The sequence below is a fragment of the Hypomesus transpacificus genome, unplaced genomic scaffold (genome assembly GCF_021917145.1).
Source record: "Hypomesus transpacificus isolate Combined female unplaced genomic scaffold, fHypTra1 scaffold_356, whole genome shotgun sequence".
NCBI classification, from domain to species: domain Eukaryota; kingdom Metazoa; phylum Chordata; class Actinopteri; order Osmeriformes; family Osmeridae; genus Hypomesus; species Hypomesus transpacificus.
Window position 1 is genome coordinate 27,643 of NW_025813880.1, and position 27,996 is coordinate 55,638.

At 46.4% G+C, this 27,996-nt stretch overlaps 1 protein-coding gene across 2 annotated transcripts; it reads left to right on the top strand.

Moving 5' to 3' along the window:
• Positions 1 to 27,755, top strand: tshz1 (teashirt zinc finger homeobox 1). 2 transcript variants are annotated; one of them, XM_047016401.1, is made up of 3 exons: positions 1 to 234; positions 432 to 1,030; positions 23,232 to 27,755. In XM_047016401.1, the coding sequence occupies exons 2-3, from the start codon at positions 991 to 993 to the stop codon at positions 26,627 to 26,629; spliced, it is 3,438 nt and encodes a 1,145-aa protein (XP_046872357.1). In that variant the 5' UTR covers positions 1 to 234; positions 432 to 990; the 3' UTR covers positions 26,630 to 27,755. The 2 variants fall into 2 exon arrangements, with proteins under 2 accessions (XP_046872357.1, XP_046872356.1); XM_047016400.1 differs by having other exon boundaries at positions 435 to 1,030.
• The last annotated feature ends 241 nt before the right edge of the window (positions 27,756 to 27,996 follow it).

Below are 27,996 nucleotides of genomic sequence, written 5' to 3' on the forward strand. Positions count from 1 at the left end.
GATGTGTCTGTCTATCAGTTGAGGCTGTCGGAACGCCCGCGCATCCCGAATGTACGTTACATATTTCACGGCGGAGACGGGACCCGTTTCGTTTTCAGTCCAAAAAGAGCAAATAGTGCATCTCTTTGACCTTGGTCGAGTATGTGTTATAGTTGAGTTTGTTCGTAATCAGTTTTGAAAGCAGTAGCGTAATACGTCAACTGTCCACATGAAAGCCAAAAGAACATCACATTTGTAAGTATCAAAATCCACGAGACAAGATTATGTTTTGATTCTATGTTTTTTACCGTAAAAGTGGATAGAAAATAATCATGTTGATGAAAAAAGCTGTCTGATCGTTTTGTTGTGAGGAAATGACTCGCTTGACTGACTGATTGACATAACCTGCTAACGTCTGTCTCTCTCTCTCTCTCCCATTTTCTGTCGAATAGCAGACCCTGAACAACAGAGCGGCACCTGTGCGGATATACAGTTTGGGAGCGGTGCATTCGCCGTCCTGGAAGTTACATTGATGCATTGAATCCTCTCTTTGTTACTTTTCATTTGAAAATCGGCTTCCAAGTGTCGTTTGAGGGTTGGAATCCTTTTTGATGGAAGCACGGCGAGGGATCGAGGGGGCTTTGGCGGTTGTCCATATTCTCCACTGCTAGACTGAAACATAAACGGAGATCAAACGAATTTGTATGAAAATGCTATGAGTTTATATATTTAAGCTGCACCAGGCATCAATAGAACCCTTTCTTTTTCGTACAACATTCTACGATTTCCTCATCGGACAAACGATTTCCTAAAGATGATTTGAGATTTTTTACTTTCACTGACGCATACACCCAACATATTGCCAATCAAAGAACGGGAATCTACATTTCCACGCGCATAACCGAGAGAAGGACATAGACAGCGAGATTTGCTTTGATCTTGGTTTCCTCTTTGCCTTGTCCGTTATTGTGGTATCTGCATGAAAAGTCAAGCGGAAAGTCTATCAGCAGTATGCCGAGGAGAAAACAGCAAGCGCCGCGGCGGTCTGTAGGTAAGACAACTTCGAAGTCCTTCCCTCTCTCGAAACCCTCTAAACTTCGACACTGACATTTTCTATCAGCATCTAGGAAATTGTTAAATGAAGCTCCACGTAGTATTTACAACAACAAAAAACACAAATAACTTGAACTTTACTATGTCCATTTGTATCTTAAACTATAGGTGCCAGAAAAGCAAAATATTCTGCTAATGATTTAACTGCTCTGATGTTTTACAGCCGTAAGTTCACATTTAATGTGTTGTCAAAGTCCACTCCATTTATAAGTGTTACATTGGCTACAATAAAGACAGACCAAATGAAAAAGTAAACCAGTTCAGTTATTTTATAAATAACTGTTAAAGTTGAAGTGCCCCTATGTACAAAAATAAAATAAACTCGTCGCCACCTAGACTGCGTTCCGCTCGCGGATTGCCATCCTTGATTTGATGCCTGATTGATCGCCTGTCACGCGCATGCCTTTGATCTATTCAGTCCTGATAAACATCAGTAAATCATTCACCATGGAAACACGCATGCGCTTGCCAGCTTGAGCCACTCAAAGGGACAACTTTTGCCCCTGTCGAGGAGCAAGAAAAGACAAATTGAAAGAAAAGTTCTCAAGCGGGGTAAATACTTTGCGATTAATGCCCTGGAGGAGGATCAGGGGAAGAAGGCGGAGGCGAGGGTTCTGGGGCGTGTCGAGATCAGAAACCACCCGAAAACTAGTAGGCCTGGGCTAACCCTAAGATAGATAAATCACTAAAACGTACAAAACTTTTGCCACCGCTGTTTACCGCTCATCGACTTTAATTCATAAATCAGAGAAACCATTGTTATTAAAGGAGGCTTTTATAGCTTTTGGTCATCTCAATTCTTTTTTTCCCCTTAGGTTACAATAGTTTTGGCGCTGTTTTAGAAGATGTAGGGAACAATTTGTAAGTCCTTTAAGATGTCTTCGTTGTGTGCACAACTAAGTGATTGACCAGGTTGTTAAACCAGTAGGTCTATCATAACGAGAAAATGTACATGCTTGAATTGAATCTGAATGAAGTTGTCCTAAAATAGTTTTATAGACATATAGTAAAATAGTTGTTCAAGGTTTTTGATAAGGATTACTTTAAAGTAGTTTGTAGGCTGACTGAAATAAAGGGTTTGAGATACATAAGCTACTGTAGACGCTACACTGAGTGTGTATTATAACCCCGAAAACTAAGGATGCTTTGAGCAAATATTAACTAGCTTTTTTTTTCTTACCCAGGCTGTCGGGCTTTCAACCAAGCCATAAAGTGGCTAGCTCTCCCACCCAGCCTTTGAATATTGATTTAATTGTCTGTTTTGTGACAGCCACATACATCACTGGCTCTAATGGTCAATCCAAACTTGGCAGGCATCATCTTTCCATTATTTCCAGTGTATGACATATGGTGGACTCAATCAAAACACCGTGACAAGAAGTGTGTGTGTCTGTGTGTGTGTGTACGTGCCTTCTTGTTCTTGCATTAAACAAAGTATGAAAAACATTTCAGACGGCACAGGACATTGTTGGGTGAAGATGATGTCACAGAAAACTGTTGGTGACCAGGATAGAGGACATGGCCCCATTAGGAGGGTAACCAACTCACAAAATGATGGTTTTGAAATTCAACTGCTCCTAAAATGGAGGGTAGCCTTAACACCTCAGGTCGTTTTTTCTTACGGCGCTGTAGCCGGGGTTGTGGCTATCGACTCGGTGTATCCCTCACGTGAAACCTCATAGCTATGTCTGTGAGCTTCTGGCGACTGTGTTCAACACGGCTGCAGTCTGAACACAAGGGGTTCTACTGCTGGCTTTTGTTGTCGTTTGACATCTGTGGCTTCTTTAATGTCGCCTCTGTAGCAATGTTGTAAATGTTAGCTACTGTCTAATGTTGTCCCTGTAACAGGGTCCCCGTAACTGTGTCTGTGTCTCAGATACATTTTAATATCCCTGTAGCAGAGATTTTAATGTCTATGTGACAGTGTCTTTGTATATATCAGATATTTTAATGTTGCCTCGGTAGCAGTGTCTAATGTAGTCCATAAAACATGGTCCCTGTAGCAGTATCTATGTAACAGTATCCTTAGAACAGTGTTGCTGCCTCTTAGAGAGATTTTAATGTTGCCTGTGTAACAGGGTCTTTGTCTGTTAGAGGGATCTGCAGGCTACATGCTGTGTAAGGAGTGTGGAGACATGGCTGTAATAGAGTTGAGATAGGGTTGTTGTACAGTACAGTAAGAGTTGCAACACAAGCTAGCTCTTTCATTTCCTAGGCTCTAGGTTATAAAGGCTTTGATTCAAAGTAGCAATGAATTCAAGCCATCACCTTTGACCTTTGTTAAAAAATATATGTAGATTTGTTTTGTTATTGTTTAAAAAAAATAAAACTGGCATCCTGTGAATCAGTCACAGTGTCTGACATGCCCAATGTCATGACCAACCAGTGAAATTAAAACTGAGATTGATTTAAAATAAGCAGTTAATTAAGATTAGTATGGCTGAGAGGATTACTATATTATTTGCAGTGTGGACGATTATGAAGCACACAGGGGGAGGATGCCAAGGACTTCTTCCTTGACTCCATCAATGCTCTTTTCCCTCTCACCCAAGCTTTTCTCTTGGTTGGTAAAAGTGTAGTCTCTTAATTATCACTCCAAGGAAGAGGAAAAAACCGTGAGCCTCCCTTCTTCAACGGCATCATTAGCCGAGGTCCCTAATTATCTCTGAAGCTGACGGATCGGTGACAAGGCCCCACCGATTAATGCTGACAAATTCAGCTAGGTGTCAAGTCCGCAAGCTGCCTTGATGTAATCAACTTGATATTAGCCAGTCCCCATATAGACCCACACCCCTCTCTCTCTCTCTCTCTCTCTCTCTCTCTCTCTCTCTCTCTCTCTCTCTCTCTCTCTCTCTCCTTCTGTTTCTCTCCCTCTCTCCCCTGCTCTCTCTTTCTCTCTCACCCTCTCTCTCTCTCTCCTCTGGTGTAGTGCAACATTAACTCAATTCGAGCAGGGCTCACAGGTGACAAATGGACTTTGCCTACCTGACTAATCAAGTGTTGGAGGCCTGGCGGTGCTTAATGGCTGCCGTGTTCCTCACAGAGGTGCCGACGCGAAGCTTCGCTCGCCAGGAGTCACCGGATCTCGCCGGTTCCCTTGAAGGGGGTTGATTTATCCACACGACACCTGTAAAAAAAAAAAGTATAATATTTTTTTTTCACGATTCACAAATGACGTTTATCTGCGGTAAACGTTGTGGTTTGTTAGAGGTTTGTCGGCATGTTGCCGTCTCTTTGTGAGGCGGGGGCTGGGCTTGCTGGGTTTGCTGTGTTGGCTGCGGCCCAACTCAGTGAAAGAGGCAGGTAGCTGAGCTGAGAGCTGTGCGCACCAGCATCCGTAGCAAGGTGTTGTTGCTGGGTGTCCATGTTGTTTCACCCCCCCCCCCCCCAATCCCCTAGGGGGTCCTGTGTGTCTGGACTGCTGGGTTTACACTCCCTTTCCTACATCATCAAGTTATATCGAGGCCTTTCTCTGACACTGATACACTCCTGTTGTGTGGTACAGTACCACATGAAACAACCCTGCTCATGTCTGATGTTTCACACGTGTGTGTGTCGTGTGTACGCATGTGTGTGTGTGTTGTGTGTACGCGCGTGTGTGTGTTGTGTGTACGCGCGTGTGTGTGTTGTGTGTACGCGTGTGGGTGTGTGTGCACACGCCCTGTCCCTTTATCCAATCTGCAAATGAAGGGTATGCAAAGTAACATTAACAGGTGACATTGACTGAGGCAGTCAATAGTAATGCATGCCCCTCCACTCTACAGCGCAAATACTACCATTTGCATTTAGGGTCACAGTCACCGGGCCTATAGGAAATCAAAGACACACGCACATACACACACACGCACATACTGCGTTCCTGCACCCTCCAGTCTCCTTCTCTTACGTGGAGGTTAAGTGACAAATGGAGATCGATGACTGCTCTCGTGGAAAAGAAAGGGTCGCCATGGAAATATGCTGGGATTAAGCTGGCCAGGAGTGTGACGATACCAAGGTATTCGCCACGGAGACGCCAGGGTAAAACTATCCCGGAGTTTAATGAGGTTTTATGCAACCAGGGAGATTTGAATTTCCACATGTGCACACACGAGTGCACACGAGCACACATACAAAAACACACACACTTACAAATCGAGCCACCTAGAATCATTGTGATCTGCTACAGACTCACATGTGTTTCCATGTTCACAATCTTACGACACAGCCCCTTTCCCTTTTAATGACACGCACACACGTGCACATTTTGTGTGTGCCAACTATTAAAGCTCTGCACAACTACAGTACAACTACAGCACTACAGTATATCTGATACCCTCAGGCTTGGCATTGGCCTGAAATGTCATAGCAACATAACACATTTGTGTTCTACGCCACACGCAATATTGAGTCAAACTCACCTCTGCAAGATGGTTAGAGTGGAGGATTGTGGGTAGTTGTCACCCCACCAAAGAGGGGCCAGCTGTATTTGCTCTCCCTCCCTCTCTCCCTCTCTCCCTCCCTCCCTCTCTCCCTCTCTCCCTCTCTCCCTCCCTCCCTCCCTCCCTCCCTCCCTCCCTCCCTCCCTCCCTCCCTCCCTCCCTCCCTCCCTCCCTCCCTCCCTCCCTCCCTCTCTCCCTCTCTCCCTCCCTCCGTATGGTGGGCTGGCATTTCATTTCTCTAATTTCCATCAGCGTGAGAGAGGGAGAAGGAAAGAGAGAGAAGAAGAAGAAAGAAAGAAAGAGCGAGTCATGACCTGGAGATGGGAAGACTGGAAGTCCAGAGTACACGCCGAGGTCAACATTCCCCCCGGGAGGTCCTGTCTGAGCCATCTCCATCCTAGCCCACACTGGGTGTGTGTGTGTGTGTGGGTGGGTGGGTGTGTGTGTGTGATATCCCCTTCTTTGCAGAGTAGAAGGGAGTTCTTGGGTCTTATGAGAAGACAGTGTAGTTGGTGTTTATCTCCTGTCGTCTGGACACTGGAGTTAAGAGGCGTTGCTGGGCGTTTCTCAACCTCTAGTCAAACACAACTGTGTGTGAGAGTGTGTGTGCGTGTGTGTGAGTGTGTGTTAGTGTGCCAGAACTCTGCTGCTGCTGAGTGATGGGTGCCAGACACATGGTGTTTTCGGAGAAGATGACGTAAGACAATCTTGTCCGCTTCGGTTGATTTGTCAAAGCAAATGACCTCCGCAGTGATGGACTCCGTGATCCTGCCTGATCCTCACTGGGTCTCACACACACGTGTTTCAAACACCACAAAAAAGAACATCTCAAACACATTACATATTTATGACCCCATAGCACAAACATTTTTTTTTATTATTCTGATCGTAGATATTCATTTATATAAATGTGTTTTTTTTTTGTTTTTTTTACAGAATTTGTCTAATGTGGAAAAGACAAAAAATAGTTTTCTTATCTCAAATGTAAAACCGTTTTGGGTGGATGAAAAGGAAGAGAAAAAGAAGAAAGGGATGAATAGAGAGAGGGAGAAGGGGGGAGAAGGGGGGGTGAACGGAAAAGGTATTAAATGTGACAGATGAACAGGACTGGGGTAGGAATTCTCCTGCTGCAGCTGTGACTGCGGCCATTACCCTGACAGGTGTCAATTAAGAATTACTGCTGAGGCCCCTAGTCATTTCTGCGGCCCAGCTGTCTGTCTGCGTGCGCGCGAGAGAAATAACACTTTACCCTTGTCACTGTGTCTCTTAGCTGCAGTCGCCCCTGACTAGGAGCGTTGCGGGCACGCTAATCGATAACCAGTGTATTAGCAATTATTTTGCTCATTGATTTACGGGGGCCAGCGACTCCCACTGTGCTGTTATTAGCCCTTGATTAGATGTGCCTGAGCTTCATACACACACACACACACACACTCTCTCTCTCTGTGACACACACACACGACTACACACATGCTGACTGACGCTTTATCCTGCCCCTGTTGCCAGGTGGATATATGTTTCACATGAACACACACACACACACACTGTGCACTGCTGTTTCCAGGTGAATATATGGTTCCTCGGAGACCCAGGGGTCTAGAACAATCTTCTAGGTTCTTTCTCTCCACTTCTTCATCACTGTCCCCCGAGTGGGACAAAACCCATGGTTTTACACAGACTAGACCCTCAGAGCCCTGGGCTAGACCCTCCCAGACCCGGACTAGACCCCCCCAGACCTGGGTTCTGGTACGGCAATATGTGTGTGTGTCTGAGTACACAGAAGTTATATTATAACTAGAGCTGTTGAAGATAATGATTAATGTGTTTGTATTTTGTTGTATTATTTTTGGTTGCCATAGTGTAAAAAAAAATGAGTGTATTTTACTATCCGTCATAATCCGTATTTCTGAGTGAGAGCCTTTTACATTTGATATGATCCTCTGTAAAGACTTGAGAGATTTTTCTAACATACAAACTTGATACACTTTTATGATTTTAAGAGGTTTTAAGAGATTTAACCGACTCAACAGAGATAAACAAGCACTTAAAAAAAAGATATATATTTCGGTAGTTTGACCAAACGTTACGACTGTACTCAGCTCTCCCATCAAGATAAGCCTTAAGCATGCATTACTGCCTGTGCTTAAAAACATCCCATAATATTTCAGCTTGTTACGGCCTCAGAGAAAGGCCTATTGTGCTACATTTACGACGTATTTTTGCCGTATCGTGTGGTAGTAAAACATTGGCATGGTGTCAGAGTGTTTGTATGTGTTTCTACTGTATTTTAATAGTTTGAGGTAGTTTCACTGCGGTGGCTATTTTGTTTTCTGTTTCCATTTCTGAGGCGTTTTGCCTATAAATCCTCAACGTTTGGTCTGTATTTGCAGTATATCAGGACTTAAAGACAAATAAAAGGGGCTTGTTTTTACGATGCTGTGATTGATAAAAGCTGTTCTCGGCACGTTGAGCACAGTGTACTGCAGAGTGGACAAGAGGCATAACCCAACCAGGACTTATTTAACTGATCACAGGCCTGAAAAGCAATGAATATCATTTTTTGGGGACAACAGTTTACCGTGGCTGTAGATAAGACATCTGGGAACAGATAGGGCTGGGGTTGACAGTTTGTCCTTGAGACTCACCCACTAGGACAGGTCACACTGTGGCTTGTTAAAAAATGCCTTTCTGTCTCTCTCTCTCTTTCTCTCTCCCTTCCTGCTCTATCTCTCTGTGTCTCTCTACCTCAATTGTCGCCTGGGTCCGTTATCCCATCTGACCTTTCCTATCTTTGATCTCATATTTTCTGAGGTCTCTCTCTCTCTCTCATGCTAGTCAGAAGGAACTCCATTCCCCTCAGGGTAGAGGGTTTTAGTTTGGTCCTAAACTGCTGTTCTCTTCTCGACGTTCTAGAAGAACATAGACCCTCTGTGTGTCCTGCCTGTCAGGTCAGTGCCACAGTGAGCAGCCGCTCTGGGCAGGTCTGTGCTGCTGTGGAGCAGCGTCACTCCTCTGGCTCTGATACACGCTGTGAGATAGAGCAACAATCCCACGTGAAGCCTATTCAAAGAGGCCATCACACACCACACACACACACACACATGCCCCACCTCCTCCCGAAATTCCTCAAAATCTTCTCAGAGCTCATGCAGCCCCAGACAGCGTCAGTCAGAGGGGGGGCGGGGGGTGAGGGTGGGGGGGGCATAATCTCAGATCCTCTCCTAAGTCGTCTGTCTGTGAACAGTGGGGTTCCCCGGGCCCCGGACCCCCCCACCCTGGCAGCCTGTCTGATGTCTGGCCCGTCACTCACGTCAACGTGGACCAGGACATGTCTGTCACCACGTCTTTCTGACACTCTGTCCACCTCTCACCACACGCTGTCTGTTTTAGCTGTCTGTCTCAGCTAGCTGTCTGTCTGTCTCAGCTAGCTAGCTGTCTGTCTGTCTCAGCTAGCTAGCTGTCTGTCTGTCTGTCTGTCTCAGCTAGCTAGCTGCTTGCCTGTCTGTCTCAGCTAGCTAGCTGTCTGTCTGTCTCAGGTAGCTGTGTGTCTGTCTGTCTCAGCTAGCTAGCTGTCTGTCTGTCTGTCTCAGCTAGCTAGCTGTCTGTCTGTCTCAGGTAGCTGTCTGTCTGTCTCAGCTAGCTGGCTATCTGTCTGTCTCAGGGACCTAGCTGTCTGTCTGTCTCAGCTAGCTAGCTGTCTGTCTCAGGTAGCTAGCTGTCTGTCTCAGCTAGCTAGCTGTCTGTCTGTCTCAGGTAGCTAGCTGTCTGTCTCAGGTAGCTAGCTGTCTGTCTCAGGTAGCTAGCTGTCTGTCTGTCTCAGGTAGCTAGCTCTGTCTGTCTGTCTGCCTGTCTTAGCTAGCTGTCTGTGTCTGTCTGACTCTTTGATCATGAGTCTATCAGTCTGTCAACGCTTGACGTCTGCCCAAGCATCTTACATGCTCACAGAGATCTCTCTCCCTCCCCCCTCCTCACACACGCTGTCCTTCCAGTGTGCTCTCCTGGTGGCAGCTACACTCGTGCACACACACACACACACACACACTCCTGGTGGCATCTGCTCAGTGTGTGTTTCTGTGTTCCAGCCAGGGTGGATCAGTCACACAACATCACATGACTTCTTTACACACACACATACACCGTATGTGAAGGTACAGTCCTATACACCCCGGCTCCATTTTGTTTGGATGGAGGAGCTATTACATGTCTCCATAGACAAAGTGTCTGTCTGTCTGGACTCACAGCCTGGATAAGTGCTGCAGAGAAAGAGAGAGGGAGAGAGAGAAGGAAAAAAAGAGAGAGAGAGGAAGAAAAGGAGGGAGGGAGAGAGAGAGGGGGAGAGGGAGGGAGGGAAGGAGGGAGGTAAAGGGCCAGGGAACAGGAGAACGACAGCAAGTAGCAGGGAGGAGGGGCGGTGAAAGGGTGGGGGGGCATCCAGGGATAGGAGAAGGCGGAGCGAAACAGAGAAAAGGGAGAGAGAGGGACAGAGAAAAGGGAGAGAGAGGGACAGAGAGAGAGAGAGACGGAAAGAGCAGCCAGAGAAGAAAGCATGAAAAGGAGAGGAGGGGCAGGGGACTGTTGTGTGTGTGTGTGTGTGTGTGTGAACGAGAGAGCATGGAATAAGATGGAAGAAAGAGAGGGAGAGAGACAGAGAGAGAGAGAGAGAGAGAGAGAGAGAGAGAGAGAGAGAGAGAGAGAGACAGAGAGAGAGAGAGAGAGAGAGAGAAAGAAGGAGGGAGGGCCCAGAGGAGGTCACTCATGACTGCTACTCATCACTCACTGCTTAATGATGGGTTTTTTCTCTCACTATTTTCCTGCGAGTAAGAGTCTGGCTCCCCACCAAAACAGGTCACCCAGAGTTCACGACCTCCAGGTGGGAGGCTGCCCCCACTAATATGTGTGTGTGTTTGTGTGTTTGTGTGTGTTTGTGTGTGTATCTGCACTGCAGTGTTGTCTGCAAAAGCAATGTTTAAAGAACTTCAGTTTGGAGAGTAAGCAGTATCACGGTTTAGTGAGAGCGTTTCTGTGGACGACCACCAAACGGATCCTTAAAAATGTTTGCTTTAGGTAACAGCCTACAGTATGTATGTGTAAGTTATTCTGTGTGTGTGTCTTTGTGTGTGGCCGCCTGTGAGACTAAGGTATTTATGGTGTGTGTCCAGTCAGGCTGGGATTAGGCCAGATCTTGGAGATGTAGCATGCACCCAACTGTTTTGTTTGTATGTGTGTGTGTGTGTGTGTGTGTGTGAGAGAGAGAGACAGAGAGAGAGAGAGAGAGAGGGAGGGAGGGAGGGAGGGAGGGAGGGAGGGAGGGAGGGAGGGAGGGAGGGAGGGAGGGAGGGAGGGAGAGAGAGAGAGAGAGAGAGAGAGAGTGTGTTAGCAGGAGAGCAGCAGTAACATGTGTATTCACGTGTCTCCTGTGTCCTGCTGGTGTTGGCTAGGTTCCTGTTCAAGCTAATGCAGGGTGTTGATGGCCCAGGCTTGTATGTGTGTGTGTGCACGTGTGTGTGTGTGTGTGTTTGTGTAAATGCACGGTGCCACAGTGTCCTGTTCTCCTTGGTTCAGCTCACCTCGTTCTGGGAAGCGTCAAGCATTGAAACTCTGACATGAAGCCTTTTCTCTCTCTCTCTCTCTCTCTCTCTCTCTCTCTCTCTCTCTCTCCATCTCCCCTTCTACTCCTTTTATTCTCTGCCACCCTCTACCCCTCCTCCCCACTTCCCTCCCCTTCTCTAATCCTCCTCCCCTCTTCCCCCTTTCTCTCTCCTCCTCTGTCCTCCCTTTCTCTCTTTCTCCCCCTCACACCAAATTTGGGGAACAGCTGGGAAGGCTATGACAATGATTTGTCTCCTTCTGCTAGCGTATCTTGACAGGTTCTGTGTACACACACAAACACACACCACAGACACACACACACATACCACGCACACACACACACACAGACAAACACACACACATACGCAAGCCTGTTGAGGGAGAAAGCAGGACACCGACACAAAGAGAAATGTACTATTTGAAAGTGAGGCTAAGTTCTGTGCTAAATACAGAGTAGATTGAGAAAAATGTAATTTGGCTTTTATATAGGTGTGTGTTTGGGTGGCGTGTGTGTACGCGTGTGTATAGTACGTACATGTGTGTTTCTCCATGTGTCTATAGACCATGTTACTCCCATGCACAGCATAAAGCTAACTTATCATCCAATCTTGACCTGACACACACAACCCCCCTGACGCACACAGACACACACACTCAAACATTCTCTGTCATGCACCACAAATCCCCCCCCCCCCCCGCACACACACACACACTCCACACACACACACCCCACACACCCCACACACACACACACACCCGTCTCGTATGAAAGGCCGTGTTCTCAGGGGCTGTGCCAGAAAGGTCTGATTTCCTTTAGCTTGGAGGGCCATACATCAGTGTGGGGCCTCCCAGGCCCCATAGCAGGGGCTGACAGAATGACACATGTCATTTATCAAAAGGGAGGCCAGGCCTTGGGAATGAACGGACAGCCACGTGACAAAGCCCCCGAGAGGTCTCCGTGCTCAGCACAGGCCAGTGAGGACACACACACACAGTCTCTCTCACACACACACTCACTCTCTCACACACACACTCACTCTCTCACACACACACTCACTCTCTCGCTCACACACACACTCTCTCTCACACACACACTCTCTCTCGCTCACACACACAGTCTCTCTCACACACACACTCTCTCTCGCTCACACACACACTCACACACACACACACACTCTCTCTCACACACACACTCACTCACACACACACACACACTCTCTCACACACACACTCTCTCTCGCTCACACACACACTCTCTCTCACACACACACTCTCTCTCGCTCACACACACAGTCTCTCTCACACACACACTCTCTCTCGCTCACACACACACTCACACACACACACACACTCTCTCTCACACACACACTCACTCACACACACACACACACTCTCTCACACACACACTCTCTCTCTCACACACACACACACACACACACAGATGAGATAAACATGAGACATGGGACTGCTTAAGCAGCTAAAAGCTGTGAACACACACACATACACACAGAGTTCAAACCTACAAACACACTGCTGGATGTCACAAACCTGCTTGGGTATCAAGCACCAACAAAATACAAATACTTTTTCTATATATCTCTTTTTCTTCACAGACACTTGGAGTCGTCTTGTGTGTGGATCACCATCCACACAGCTTCACTTCCTACAAATTTCCTCTCTCTCTTCATCAGTGTCTTTCTCTCATTGTCTACCTCTCTCTCCCTTTCTCGGCTTCCACATCTCTCTCTTTTTCCATCTCTCTCTCGGTTACTCTTTCTCTTCCCCCCTTCCTTCTCTCCTCTCCTCCCATCCCAGCCCTCCCCCTCCCTCCCCTCCTTTCTCTCTCCCACTCTCTCCCTCCCACTCTCTCCTCTATCCCTCCCCAGCCCTTTCATTTGTCTTCATAAGACTAATTTATTTTTGCTGCCAGATGCAAGCTGACAGGCATCACTCATTCCGATTGTCTCTCTCTCTCTCCCCCTTTCTCTCTCTCTCTCTCCCTCTCTCTCTCTCTCTCTCTCTCTCTCTCTCTCTCTCTCTCTCTCTCTCAGACACACACACAACCACCTGACACAGCCACAACACACTGTCCCTACCCCCTAAATACACACATTCACACAACACCCAGCACATGCCCTCCCCAGGAACACTGCTGTTCCGAGGTCAACACACAGTCACGTAGCCCTCGTTGCACCCCTGCCTGCCCCACCATCAACGTTACTGAAGATGGATGTGTGTTTAAAGCAGAGATTGATTGCGGATATCAGAGTTATGGTGCTATTTATCAGCAGTGGGGTGGGGTTGGGTGGAGGGGTATTATTGCAACTCATGGAGTCTAGCAAGGCACGACAAGAATGTCCGTGTGTGTGTGGGAGAGAGAGGATAGAGAGAGACAGTCTGTATGGCCGGTGTGTGTGTGTGTGTGTGTGTGTGTAGGAGAGGGGTGGATAGAGAAATACATTGTGTATGAGTGATGTGTCTACGTGTGATGTAAGTGTGTGTGTGTGTGTTTGCTTAGAGGGCACTTTGGGAGATTGTAGAAAAGTTTAATTGCCTGAGAGGTGGACTCTTTTAGGCTCAGTTTCTAGAATGTTCTCGTCGTCCGTCTGCCCTCGGAGATATTAAGTTGTGTTGAAGGATGGCTTCCTGTCTGTATCCCCTCCTACACCTCTCTCATTTTCTCTCTCTCCTCTCTTTCCTTCTCTTTTTCCTCTCTCTCCTCTTTCTCCTTCTCTCTCCCCTTTCTCTTCTCTCTCTCTTTCTCTCTATCTATCAATCTTTCAACTTCTGTCTTTCTCTATCTTTAAAACACTGGTGAAACTCTTTCAGTTGTTATGAATGGTTTACAAAATGTTGTTTCTGTGCTACCCAGGGAAGTATCAGTACATGCACACACACACAGACATACACATAGACACACACACACACAATCTAAAGTGTGGCTATTGATCCCACCTCCTCTTTTCTTCTCCAGTTCATGATTTACTGTCTTCCTTCCTTCAGGGCTCCTCCCTCTCTTTCTCTTTTGTTAGTTCACTGTCATGGTCTTTAGGAAACTCACACACACTCTCTCTCCCTCTCTCTCACACACACACACTCTCTCCCTCTCTCTCACACACACACACTTTCTCTTTCTCTCTCACACACACTATCTGTATATCTCACTGTTACTCTCTCCCTCACACACACACACACACACACACACTCTGTCACACACACACAGAGTCCTCCTCTCCTTCTGTCCAGTGAGTTTAATTTCTACCATTTGTGTCGCTGCTTCTGCGATATTAGCCCATTTAGGGATTGTTTTGAGACAATCCTCCTGTTGTCAAGTAAGCAGGCCATTACTGTCGTGTTATATTCTATTAGGACCTGACGTGACAGGAGGATTCTGGGAATGGGTCTTCTGTTCACATGTATTGCTTTCCAGGATCTTCATGATCTATGTGTGCGGTGGGGTTGTCTCTAATCTGACTCATCCGTAGTTTGTGGGCCTTCCCACAGAGAGAGGGAAGCAGTTTCAGGGAAGTGTGTGTGTGTGTGTGTGTAGCAAGAGTGTGTTTTGTTCCTCAGCAGCAGTGTACAAAGCTGGCGGTCCCTTTGAGGGGAGGCCTGATGGCACAGGGAAGTGTGTGTGTGTGTGTGTGTGACAGCACAGGGAAGTGTGTGTGTGTGTGACGGCACAGGGAAGTGTGTGTGTGTGTGTGTGTGACGGCACAGGGAAGGTTGATCGATGGGTTATTGTGCAACCAGACCCAGCTAGACAGAACTGGTGAGGTTATGACCTCTTCTTGGCCCCCTGCCCTATCATTTTCTTCATTTTCTCTCTAACTCCACTGTCCCCTCTCTCTCCCCTCTCTCTAACTCCGCTCTCTCTTTCTCTCCCTCTCTCTGTCTAGCTCCCTCCTCCCTTCCTTACTCTCTATCTCTCCTTTCTCCAACCCTCTCTCTCTCTCTCTCTAAATCCACTCTCCTCTCTCTCCTGTCTCTCTCATCTTTTTCTCTAACTCTCTCTCTCCCTCCCTCCTACTAAATCACAATTCTCAAAACAAATCCACCCTTCCTTCCTGCCTCCTTCCATCTTCCCGCTTTGTTTTCTGGTCTGTACTCCTTCTCCTCAAGTTTTGTTCAGTGATGCATTTGATCAAGTTTCATTTTACAACTCTATTCACAGGATAAGACCCATTCACAACCCCGCCCGCTCTCTGCAAACCAGTAGAAAAGAGCCTTTTAGAACAACCTTTAGTGCCATTGACTGAGGTGTCTGTTACATAAAGCTGATTGGGCATGAGGGATTGTCCAATCATGGAACAGGTAACTACTAACTGTCATGGGTTTTGGTTTAACCCTTACCTCAGACAAAAACATCTCTTCTCCTCTGGGGTCAAAGCAAGTATCTGAGCAAGCTGTTTTTTTCTCTCTCTCTCTGACATTTTCTCTTTCCTCTGCCCCACTCCCTCTCCTCCCTCCCCCAGAAAGGGAATGATTTATGTTAATTATCTATCTTTTGGGTCATCCATCAAGTGGTTGTTGCTAGGCAATGCGAGCAGCTGTTGTTAGGGTTTGGAAGAGACAAAGTCTGGGGAGTTGCACAGGTGACTTCAGGGGGACACATTTAAAGCAAAACAACCAATCTTCTAGTTTTCCATTTTACTATTTCATATGAATTGAGTCAATCAATTCAGCTGGTGGGTAATTTAAAAATAAAAGGTAATGTGGAGGGGTTAGACAAACCATTGTGGAGTCTTGAACTTTAGACTGCCATTCTAGTGCCAATTCAGGGACCTTAAATCCCTTCAAATGAGGAACTGCTTTATTTTTCTGACAGAGAAAATCAAAAGGTCAAGACAATATTTTCAACTTGGCAAAGAAGGATCCTTAGGACAATACAAGCTTTTCTTCCTATTAGATGTTCAGTGTAGGAAAAAAAAGTCGTATACATTTTTTATGTCATCTATTCTAACCTTTTGTGCAGTCTGTCAACTATAAATCCACTTTGTCACATTCAGTTAGCATTAGCTAGGCCTATCTTTAACCTCTAAACTCTTTAGGCTCGCAACCAAATTAGTGAAAACGGGTCTTAAATGGCGTGGTAGCGCACGGTTAACGATGGTGAACAACATTACAGACTTCTCAGTTGCGTGGTTTCAGAGAGTCAGCCAGATGGAGCTGGACTCTGCAGTGCTTATGATATAATGGCCATTGTCTCATCTCAGAGCGCGTTGGGCTGACAGTGGGGGAAAGGTGATTTATAGACTGCGCTTGTCGCTACGGCGGCGCGTAGCCAGAGAACCTGGACACGGAGACGCAGAAGAAAACGGAGAGAAAGAGGAGGAAAGAATAGTGCAAACGAAAGGAACAATGGAGGGACTGATTGAAAGATGAAAATTTTGTGTGTAAAAAGGGTTATTGGTTTATTTAGGTTTCATCCTTGTGGAAATATGACGATTTAAATATTTTATTAGATTTTTTTTTTTAATAAAAAATACATCTGAAAACGTTTTTTAAATATTCACTGTGGGTCAAAATGCTGGTTCACATTTTTTACATTATATTTTTACGACATCCAAAACGGTTAACTTCATCACAACCTAAGGTGTTACATGTTATTGTGTCTGAATAGCCTATCTCTTCGACACAGATTAATTTCTCGGACCACAAAGCTAAATGAACCTGTTTGAAATTCCTCAGAAGCTTCTTAACTCTGAAACACTTGAACTCACACTATAGCCCTCCTCAGAGGTAATACTTTCTAATGGGTTCCTTTGTGTGCTAGCCTTGTTGGAGTGTGTGTGTTTGTGTGTGTGTGTGTGTGTAGGGGGGGGGGGTATGTGTGGTGAGGCTGTGTGTGTGTGGTGGTGGGGGCTATTGATTCCAGAAAGCATAATCAATCCAACAGTTGCATGCAGGCCTTATTTTCCACCAAGTAGGGGGCGGCATGTTCATTGCCATTCAGTAAAGACCTGTGTCCGGGGTGTTAAAGGGGACTTTAATAGAAAGCAGAGTTACCAAGGTCGGCCATCTTGACTCATCATGACTCGTCACTCACGCCAGACGACAGCAGGAGCTCCTGAGCGACTTCACCGCCTGCTGTGGGGGCTTCCGCTAAATCATTTGTTGATCTTTAATTCATCCTAAAGTGTTATAAGATGAATACGTAATGTGGCCTGAAAAAAAACCCAGAAAACAGCGGTGTCCAAGATGGCTGCCGTTCAGTGACGATGGAATTTGCGTGAACGTTCAAAGACTTTCATCCAAACTTCGGTGGTAGAAAGTCACCCGTGACTCACCCCAACTCTGTGCCTCTCATTGGCGACTCCATTACTGTTAGAAGTGAAGGTGTTCTTCACCGTCTGGGTGACCCATTTATGAGTTTTTGTCAGTTGGCTTAAATTGGCAACCGCTCGGCCCCCGAGTTGAAGCCTTTATAGGCCTCAGGGTTCGCAAAATATATAAAATATATAACAATCTAGAATGACAAGGTGGGGCACATGAATGCTGTATGTTTCTGTTACTACGGCCACAGAAGTGATTATATTCCTGGACAGGAGACACTGAAGTTGTATTTGGTGTAGTTGTGTTCATGAAGACATCATAGAGAGGAGATATGTTAGACTGGTCTGGAAACATGCAGTTCTTTGGAAGTTTTTTAGAAATCGGAGGAGATGGATGTGTAGGGCAGGCCGGAATGGCACACCAGTATTTGGAAGCCCTTGAGGTATTGTGCCATATGGTGAATTATTCCACTTCAGTGGGGTGTGTGTGGGGTGGTGTGTGTATGGGGGGGGGGGAGGGTGGTTGGGGAGGGTGTTGGGGGGCAGCCTTTTATAAAAGTGGTTAAGGGGGAAAAGCTGAAATTAATTTAGAGGGGAGCACTCCACGGTATCCACGGCAACACTAATCAAAGTTACTCTGCACGAGAGAGGTGGGGGGGGGATGGGAGGGTGGGGCGGGTGGGGGGGGGATGGGAGGGGGGGGGGGGTGCGAGAAGGGGGGGGGGATGGGAGGGGGGGGGTGGGAGGGGTGGGGTCCGTGTTAACACACACCTGCACTTCAGCTTCCCTTCTTCTCTGTCTGTTTGGTCTAGAACAGGGTTTGATGTTTCTGAGGGTGAAAGAGAGATAAAAAAATTAAAATAAAAAATAATTCCAGGTGCTTGATGAAAAGATTTATAAAGAATATAACTACGTGGATTAAAGAAAAAATGGCTGTTCTCTTCCCTGGTGAAAATAAAAGACGGTGCTTTTCTCAGGGGTGTATTGAGAGGTCAAACGGGTCCTAAATTACAAACGAGACAAATTATTCCTTCATTATCTCATAACGAGGACCATGCGCTGAGAATGGTCGTGGGGGGGGGGGGGGGGGGGTACAGAAATTGGCTTCAGCATTTAGATGTCATAGTACGAAGGGTTCCCCCCTCCCCACTTGGCCTTTTGGGGGGAGTGGAAAAATTGTAGAATCTCCCTAAATAATCTCTTTGATGTCCGCCCACTTCAACGGAAACCGATGAAAAGGTCTGGCTCTTCTTTCCATCGCAGCCTTTTGGTGAGAAGACAGACGGACTTTGCGCCAGCTTGCCTTAGCTTCCGGCCCGCAAGCACCCCCAACGAGAGCAGGCATGTTGTCCCAGAGAGAAGGAAGAACCGAGAGAGAGAGGAAGGGAGATGGAGGGAGACGGAGGGTGGGAGGGAGGGATGGAGGAAGAAAGAAAGAGTGAGAGATTGTGCCGTATTCCCCTTGACATCCAGAGCATTACCATAATTGGCTTTTCTACATGATAGGACAGAGGAAATAATAATGTCATTTTATTTACAGCCTGAGTGTCTCTCTCTCCCACTCTCTCTATTTCCCCTCCCTCAATCCTACCCCTACGTTCACCCACAGACACGCACACGCTTATAGCATGCAGGTCAAATGACACACACTGATCAGGCCTGTCCAAAGCCATCACAGCAGATTGGCAGGGAGTGGAGAGGCTGCTGACAAAGCGAAGCGAGGAGAAGGAAATAAGACTGCTAGGCAGGGCGCCCGATCTGAAGGGTGCCGGGAGAGAGCGTGCGGACGGCCGATGTGGAATAGAGCTCTCTGCCGTGCTGGTAAATCAACAGACTGAGAGCTAGCGGAATTGAACATTAGCACCGCAAATGACTGCCTGTATTGGGCCCTCTTCCTCGGGGTGAAATAAATATATAAGGAAGGCTTAGAAAGAGTGTGTGTGTGCTGTTTTGTGCTCAAGTGCTCCTGGTCTGTCTCCTGTTATGTTCTCAGCGAGGGTTTTGTTAGGTTTGACACACCAGCCAAGTGTATTAGCTGCCGCAAATGTGACAGATAGATGGTCTTGTGACTTATACTGGCATATCCGCAGAAGACAAATTAGGAAAAAACGCGCAAAGCGACTGGATGGAACGCTTTCTAATTTTGTTGTGGGGCATTGAGTCTTGTCTGGCCGGATGAAACTCGAGCCTATCGGATGCAATTTTTGCCGTGTCAACTCACCCGTGTGTGTGTGAGTGCATGCATAGCATCTCCCCAAGGGACTGTTTGTAATCCTCTACACTTACTGGACACTTCAAAGGTCTGTTGGAGACTGTTTTAACAAAATATATGCATTACCTGTGGAAGATTACTAATGTGGTTTTGCTCACACGAGTGCTATAGTAGGCTAACTCGTGTGTTGAATCAGTAGTGTGTATATGTAGCGTGTCAGCTCATTGTGTGTTTGTGTGTGTACATACATTATATACATGTGTGTGTATATACACAAGTCTATAATACCTATAGATGGGAGTTCAATCATGAGAATGCTCATGTTGAAGCTATTGTAGCAAGAAGGCTGTTGTCTATGCATGTGTGTGTATGCACGTGTGTGTGTCTGAGTGTGTGTGCGTGTGTGCGTGTGTGTGGCCTTGTAAGGCCTGCTTCCTCTGGGGGATGTGACAGTGAGGCTGGGTCCTGCCGTGATGTCACCTGTGTGGAGGAAGCGGAGACTCGGGGCGCAGCCAAAGTGACAGGCTCCTGTCTGGACACAGATGGCCTCGCTCTCCTCCCGCCAGCCGTCACGCATCCCCTCTGTGTCTGACACAAACACTGACACGCACACTGACACGCACACGAGTGCACACACCAGCGCACATTGGGCCACACACACACACACATCGTACACATACATACGTTACGTGGTAGTACATCACAGAGAGTACACGTAAATATTCCAGGATGGAGGATTTAGCACTAGATGAAACACACACACTGTCCTTTTTTAAAACACATTCTCACAAAATATACACACACATATTACCGGGTAATTTATTTATTTCCATTTTCACACATTCATCCCCTCAGCCCTTTTCAATCTAACAAATTAGACACAAACTCACCAGGCCTCACCTCCTCTCGCATAAACACATCTTGTTTTACCCTTTCTTTCTTTTCCAAACTTCTCTTCCTTCCTCTCCCTCTCTGTGACAGCACAAAGTGGGCTTCCTCCTCTTTCTTTTTGACTGACAACCACAACAGACAACCCCCCCTCTCTTTTCCCTTCCTTACCCTCCCCCTCCCCCATTTTAATCCCCTCATCCCACACTCCTCTCCCCTCTCCATTGTTCTGACTGACGCTTGAAAGGAGTCGTGTCAGCATCTCTCCATCTCTGATTGCCTATTAGCCGCCGGTGGCACCGTAAGGTTCTGACACAGATGGTAAGGGAGGGAGGAGGGAAAAAAAATGGCCGACTTCTGCTGTGCTTTTTTTTTTCTTCTTCTCTCTCGCTCTCCCTCCTCCTCTACCTCTTCCAAGGCTTGTTTGTGTTGACACTGACAGCCAAGGCTGACACTGACACACTCTTGACACTGACGTCTGTCAAGGCAACAGACGGAGGATGACAGGAAAAGACTGGTGTAATGTTTTTTTTGTGTGTGTTCTCTTTTTCTTTTCTTTTTTATTTTAGGTGTCAGCTTCTTTTGTCAGTCAAGCCGTTTTCCCTTTTACATACTCTGGAAATATTGACTGTAATTAGTCCGTAGCGAGGTGGAAAACTTCTTTTGAGAAGTGTTTATTTAAAACCAGGAGCTTCCCAGGAGAGACAGTGAGCCTTGGTCTGTGTGTGTTTGTGTGTACTGTACACTCAAACACACACATCTGCATGTGTTTGCATATTTCGAGGATACTGACCAAGACTTGTCGTCAAATAAGGAAACGTTCTAGAAGGATCACACTAGTGTGTCCCGACTTTGTTTTCAGTTCTGCTGAATGACGTTGCATTAATGACTGTACTCATTGAGTCAACGGATAGATGTATTGTGCAGAAAAGCTCTTACATATATTACCAAGCACATGTATTTAATGTGTGGACGACATCTCGTATTCTCACTCACTATTATGGACTCATGCGCTCCGAGGCCTACGGCTTCTGCAGATTCTCCCAGACAGCGGTAAATGGCACCTCGTAGACATCAGGTATCATGTCCACTCCGATTACAGGATGATGGGCCGCGCGATGCTCGGAGCTGACAGCACATCTGCCCGCTCGCTGGAGACCAGTCCTGGCATCCTGGACAGGCATCTTACGGGGGTGGACGCGGAGAGACGGTGAAGCCATGTGGCCTGTCTCCCTCGCTCACCTGCTTTGCAAACGTTTTTCCGCTTGCACTTGTACATGTCTCGTTTGCTGAGATATTTCTAATGACATATTTGTTTTGATTCCATCTGAGTGAAACGATGCTCTATCGATCTGGTCATTCCTATGTAGTTTAGACCAATTGCGATCTTAAAGGTAGTGCTGAAAGTGTTAGAAGGTTATTTTGTTGGTCTGCAGTAGAAAATTACAAGCAGTGGAGCAGAGTCTTGTTAAATACATGGTTGCGTAGCTTCAGTTGGCATTTCATGATCGTTATTATAAATAAACTCTTGCACAGGTCTCTTGTGTGCCAACAAAGTATTCTATTGTTCCCAAGGTTTCTAGGTTGGCAACACGTTAAAGAGTTTATGCCAAGGTGAAAATCTGTGTTTTGTATACCATACTTGAGCCATGCTGTGGGAATCAATCTCATCATCTGCCTCCATTTTGTTCATATGTATATACCAATCAGTGAAAGATTTTCTTCTTTTTTTTTTTCTTCCTTCCCTTTATACTTTTCCCACATACAAAGAAGCTTATTGCTCTATTTCCGTTTCCCCCTTGAAACGACCCAGCAGAGTCCCCGAGCACTGGTCCAGCATGGGCAGTGACAACATGACATGTTATGTCCACCGGCGATTTCCGGGCATCACGCTGCGAGCGCTTCCACAGACCGTGCCAGCTCCACTCGGGCCAGCCGAGACCTGGCACGCCTAGCGTCCTCGCTGCTATCCCCTACTTGACGGGCGTAGTGTGAGCAGTGCAGTGGCAGGAGAGATCGGATCAAAGTCAGATTGAAACGATACCCTCCAAAACTGAGAGAGGGGGGAGTTTTGTACAGTGAGCCTTATTGGGGATGGAAATCTGGGTGGCCCTATTTGTATGGTTAGCTCTATACATTTGAGTCTTGTAGCTGAGTGCTAGGCTGAAACGCATGAGCTGAGTATATATTTGGTTCTGTGTTTTGTTCTTGTACAGACCAGACAGTTCAGTACTGTACACAGTAACTTCTATTAACAATGATTGCAGTTTGTCTCATTTTGTTTCCACACAGTCAGTGGTATATGTGAACAGATTCACCTCATGATGAAATTACATCATGCACTCTGAAAACTCATTCTCTAACATTTTGCTTGTGTCCCTGTTTTTTTGTTCATCAACCATTACTCAAACGCATCTGTGGTCCCCTTTACCCTTGCTGAGCTATAATGTTCAATACCTTCGTTAGGCCTTACAGAGAAGAGGACTATCTATCATAGTCAAGATATGGATGTTTGCCACTTTATAATTGCAAAGCTGTGTCCTCTGCCAAGACTATTGACTAAAATCTCTTGAGAATCATTATACTCACTCGCCCTTGTGCACATACTCAGTCTCATATACACACACACTTACATAGACCCGGCTAGTGCTTCTACACCACAAACAAACAAAAAACATCTTGACTAATGTGATCGGTGCCAATAAGAACGTATCCTACTAAATTATTTTCTCCTCGTCTTTTTCTTGTGTTTTTCAGCTTACGCGCCGGAGGACGAGTTCAAGGCCGACAAGATTGATGAGGAGGAGGAACCCCTGCAGGACGACGGCCTGTCCTTAGACGGCCAGGATGCCGAATATCTGTTCAACGACGACGAGGATGCCAGGGACCGCTTCAGCGACCAACACTCCCCGCTCAGCAACGGCACCAACCCGGACGCCGGCTACGGGTCTCCACTCAGCGACACCAGCGACCAGCTGGCCGACTTTAAGAGCACCTCCTCGTCCAAAGATGGGCAAGACAAGGAGGAGAAAGCCGTGGGGGGAGACGCGGAGTCCGTCAACGGCCTCTCGCTGCAGGACAGCCTGGCGCAGATGAAAGCCGTCTATGCAAACCTCATCTCGGAGGCCTCCTGGTCCAGCATAGCCATGGACATGCTGAAGAGCAAGCAAGTCAGCAGCGTCAGCAGCAGCAAATGTAACGGAAGCAGCCAGAAGGGAAGCAACGGTGTCCACGGCAACCAAGGGCACAGCCACGTCACCAACAGCAATGGCGGGGGCAGTAGCAGTGCTGTGTCCGTCTCCACAAATACGACCACCACTACGGCTACGAGCGCTTCTTCTAACCACACCAACAACGGCAGCGTTAGCGTTGGCAACGCCGGAGGGGTCGCCTATGACTGGCACCAGGCGGCTCTGGCTAAAACCCTGCAGCATACTCCGTACCACCTCCTCCCAGAGCCCAGTCTTTTCAGCACGGTGCAGCTCTACCGCCAGAACAACAAGCTGTACGGCCCTGTGTTTACGGGCGCCAGTAAGTTCAGGTGTAAGGACTGCAGTGGGGCCTACGACACGCTGGTGGGCCTGACGGTGCACATGAACGAGACGGGACACTACCGGGATGACAACAAGGACAAGGAGGAAGACCGGGGCAAGAGGTGGTCCAAACCCCGCAAGCGCTCCTTGATGGAGATGGAAGGCAAGGAAGATGCCCAAAAGGTGCTCAAGTGCATGTATTGTGGCCACTCGTTTGAATCTCTGCAAGACTTGAGTGTCCACATGATTAAAACTAAACACTATCAGAAAGTGCCTCTCAAAGAACCGATGCCAGCCCTTGCCTCTAAGCTGGTACCCCCTACCAAAAAAAGAGCTTTCCAAGATGTAGTATCCCCATGTTCACCCGAGTCCATCAACAACACACCTGGGATACCCCTTGGGGACAACTCAAAAGACCAAAAGGTACTCAACCCTTACGTCACGGCCAATAATCGGTATGGTTACCAAAACGGAGCCAGTTACACCTGGCAGTTTGAGGCACGGAAGGCGCAGATCCTCAAATGCATGGAGTGCGGGAGCTCCCATGACACGTTGCAGCAGTTGACGGCGCACATGATGGTCACCGGACACTTTCTCAAAGTGACCAACTCAGCTTCCAAAAAGGGCAAGCAGTTGGTGTTTGACCCTGTGATTGAGGAGAAGATTCAGTCAATCCCACTCCCACCAACGACCACACGCCTCCCAGTTCCAAATGTGAAGCCGCAGCCCGACTCTCCAAGACCCCCATCCACCCCCGAAGAGCAAAAGGAGGACCGAAGGGAGGAGGAGCAAGGAAATCCGCCAGAAAAGAAGATCAAGGAGGAACAAGAGGATCCACCTGAGAAAAGTGAAAGGGTGGAAAAAACGCAATCCTACAAGTACCTCAGAGAGGAAGATCTTGAGGAAACTCCCAAAGGGGGTCTGGATATCATTAAGTCCTTAGAGAACACAGTGTCAAGTGCCATCAGCAAGGCCCAAACAGGGACACCAACCTGGGGTGGATACCCCAGTATTCATGCCGCATACCAGCTCCAGGGGTCTATGAAGTCTTCCTTTCCTTCCCTTCAGAGTGTCCAGGTTCAACCCTTGTTCAGCACCAACAACTTTAAGGCGCTGTCGTCCGACTCCAGCGCCCTCATTCACTCACCCAGCAGCCCTTCCCCGCCCCCCAACCACAAGAACAACGTGTTGGCCATGGAGGAGTTGGTGGAAAAAGTCACAGGAAAAGTCACAGTGAAAAAGGAAAAGGAGGAAAAGGCGACAGACAATAGGTGTAAATCGAGGTCTGCCAAGTCGCCCTCCCCCCTTCCCAAGGACAGAAAAGGGTCGCCCAGACCAGACAACCTTTTCAAACCAGTGAAAAACAAACCCATAGAGGAGCATACAGAGTCCAAGGCCAGGGACGGAGAGGCAAAAGAGAGAAAAGTAGATCCTCCAGTTAAAAATGGGACAGATTTACCCCCAAAAAACATCTCCAATGGCGGCAACAGCTTGGGGATCATCACAGATCACTCCCCTGAACAGCCCCTTATCAACCCCCTCAGTGCTTTGCAGTCCATCATGAACACACACTTGGGAAAGGCCTCAAAGACTTCAACTCCCTTCCTGGATCCCCTTTCAATGCTGTACAAAATCAGCAACAACATGATGGAAAGACCCGTCAACAACTCCACTCAGGTCAAGCAAGTAGAGACTCTCAACCAGTATTTTGACAGTGACGATCAGCCCATGGACTTGACGAAATCCAAAACCTCCAATGGGCGCACTGCTAATAGTACCCCTTCTACACTTCACAGTTCAACAAACTGCAACAGCAACATGAACAGCAGCAGGCCAATCCTCAACAGCTTGTCTGAATCCATATCGTCTCCTCTGCGGGAGAACGCCCTGATGGACATCTCAGACATGGTCAAGAATTTAACCGGTCGTCTGACGCCCAAGTCCTCCACTCCGTCCTCCGTATCAGAGAAATCGGACATGGACGGCAGCACCTTTGAGGACGGCTTGGAGGAGTTGTCCCCCATCCAGAAGCGGAAAGGCCGGCAGTCCAACTGGAACCCCCAGCACCTCATCATCCTGCAGGCCCAGTTCGCCTCCAGCCTCCGGGAGACGCCCGAGGGAAAGTTTGTCATGACCGATCTTGGCCCACAGGAACGTGTGCACATCTGCAAGTTTACCGGACTCTCCATGACCACTATATCCCATTGGCTGGCCAACGTCAAGTACCAGCTGAGGCGGACAGGGGGGACGAAGTTCCTGAAAAACATTGACACAGGCCATCCCCTTTTTCTGTGTAATGACTGTGCCTCCCAGTTCAGAACTCCCTCCTCGTACATCAACCATTTAGAGTCTCACTTAGGTTTTAGTTTGAAAGACCTCTCTAAGCTTTCCATAGATCTAATAAGGGATCAACAGGCAGTTAGCAGGATGATATCTGATAAGACCTTTAGTTCTCTAGGACTTACGGAGGAAGATTCTGGGTCAGTGTTCCAGTGCAAGCTGTGCAGTCGGACCTTTGTAAGCAAGCATGCGATAAAACTTCATCTTAGCAAGACACACGGCAAGTCTCCAGAGGACCACCTGATCTTTGTCTCTGAGGTTGAAAAGTTTGATAAACAGTAGATGATGGCATGACTGATTATTGAATTGTTGCACTATATCAATACTGCACTGCATCGTAACTGAGCCTTTGGAATTAGTTAACTGTTGTCATAAAACTGGACCATCTTCTGTTTATGATATCAGTTCGATTTTATTTTTTCAACACACTTTTTGGAGACTATTTATATGATGCTTGATTTGTGCATGTTTTTCTGTGAAGTATGAAAAAAACTACATTTCCAATGTTTGTATTTTACAAATTCAAAAAAAAAAAAAAAAAACGACCAAAATATCTGATTTGGGAAAATATATAATTGATATGAAGGTTTTTTGTTTTTCGAAATTAGTCACAACAGACAGTACATTCTCTTAAAATGATTGAAAATTATGAAGGATCCCTGCACTGTAATGAAGTGTACCTGAGTGTATGTACTTGAACAATGAAGAGATACTCTTATGGGTTTGTAGGATTTACTTCATGGCATGATTACATGTTTTTTCTCGCTCCTTCTAATCAACTCATTATTGCAAGGTTGGAAAAAACGTTGCAAGTTTAAGAATTGTGTGTCATTGCTTTGTAATAAAGTGGATAATTAAAAACTCATTTTTGCTAAATATGTTCAGCTACTCTCTGTATTTTTGTTTAATGATTCTACTTTTATTTAAAGCTTTTTATTATATTTTCTTTGGTACCCAAATTTGATTTATCATTGTGTGCAACAGTCAACTTGTACATGAAATGTAAAATTGGTGAATATATTAAGTATCAGCAAGTATGTGTAAATGTATGTCATCATATCTTGCAATTTGCAGCAGCTCAGCATTCTTTGTACTGTGTGCATTTTTATATTGTCATTTTATAGAAACTTGTGTAAAAGGTCAAATGTACAATGGCAAATGTATATAGATAAAAATATATACAGTATATTCTGTAGAGCCACAACATGTCCTTTTTTTCAATGAAAAGTAGGTTATCCCTGGTGTGGTTAAATAGACCTATACAGGCATCACAAATGATGCATGGTACTGTATGTCCAAGTTAACAAGCAATGCACAATACATTTTAATGTTTTGTCATCAATAATGTTCAGAATTCTATCCTTTAATTCATGAAATACTCTTTTGTTTCTCTAATTGTAAAATAAACTCCCAGTAATTCTGAATTCCGTTGTTTTGTTTTGCTTCAAATTTTGCTTCAAGTCTTTATTAACACATTGCATACAGTCCAGTACAAACAAGAAATGTCATGTATTTAGACAAATGTATTTATCAACACCACATATGCATTTAGGGTCACTTTACTATGAAGGATATCAGTTAACTTGAAAGAACAGTTAAGTTATGTACAAAAGAATCAGCTTACATTGGCATTCTACTGTATTTGCATA

Bases quoted from the DNA above. Each gene is read 5' to 3' on its own strand.
- tshz1 (XM_047016401.1), top strand. From the start codon at position 991: ATGCCGAGGAGAAAACAGCAAGCGCCGCGGCGGTCTGTAG. The intron at 1,031-23,231 runs GTAAGACAACTT...TGTGTTTTTCAG, and splicing joins AGCGCCGCGGCGGTCTGTAG to CTTACGCGCCGGAGGACGAG.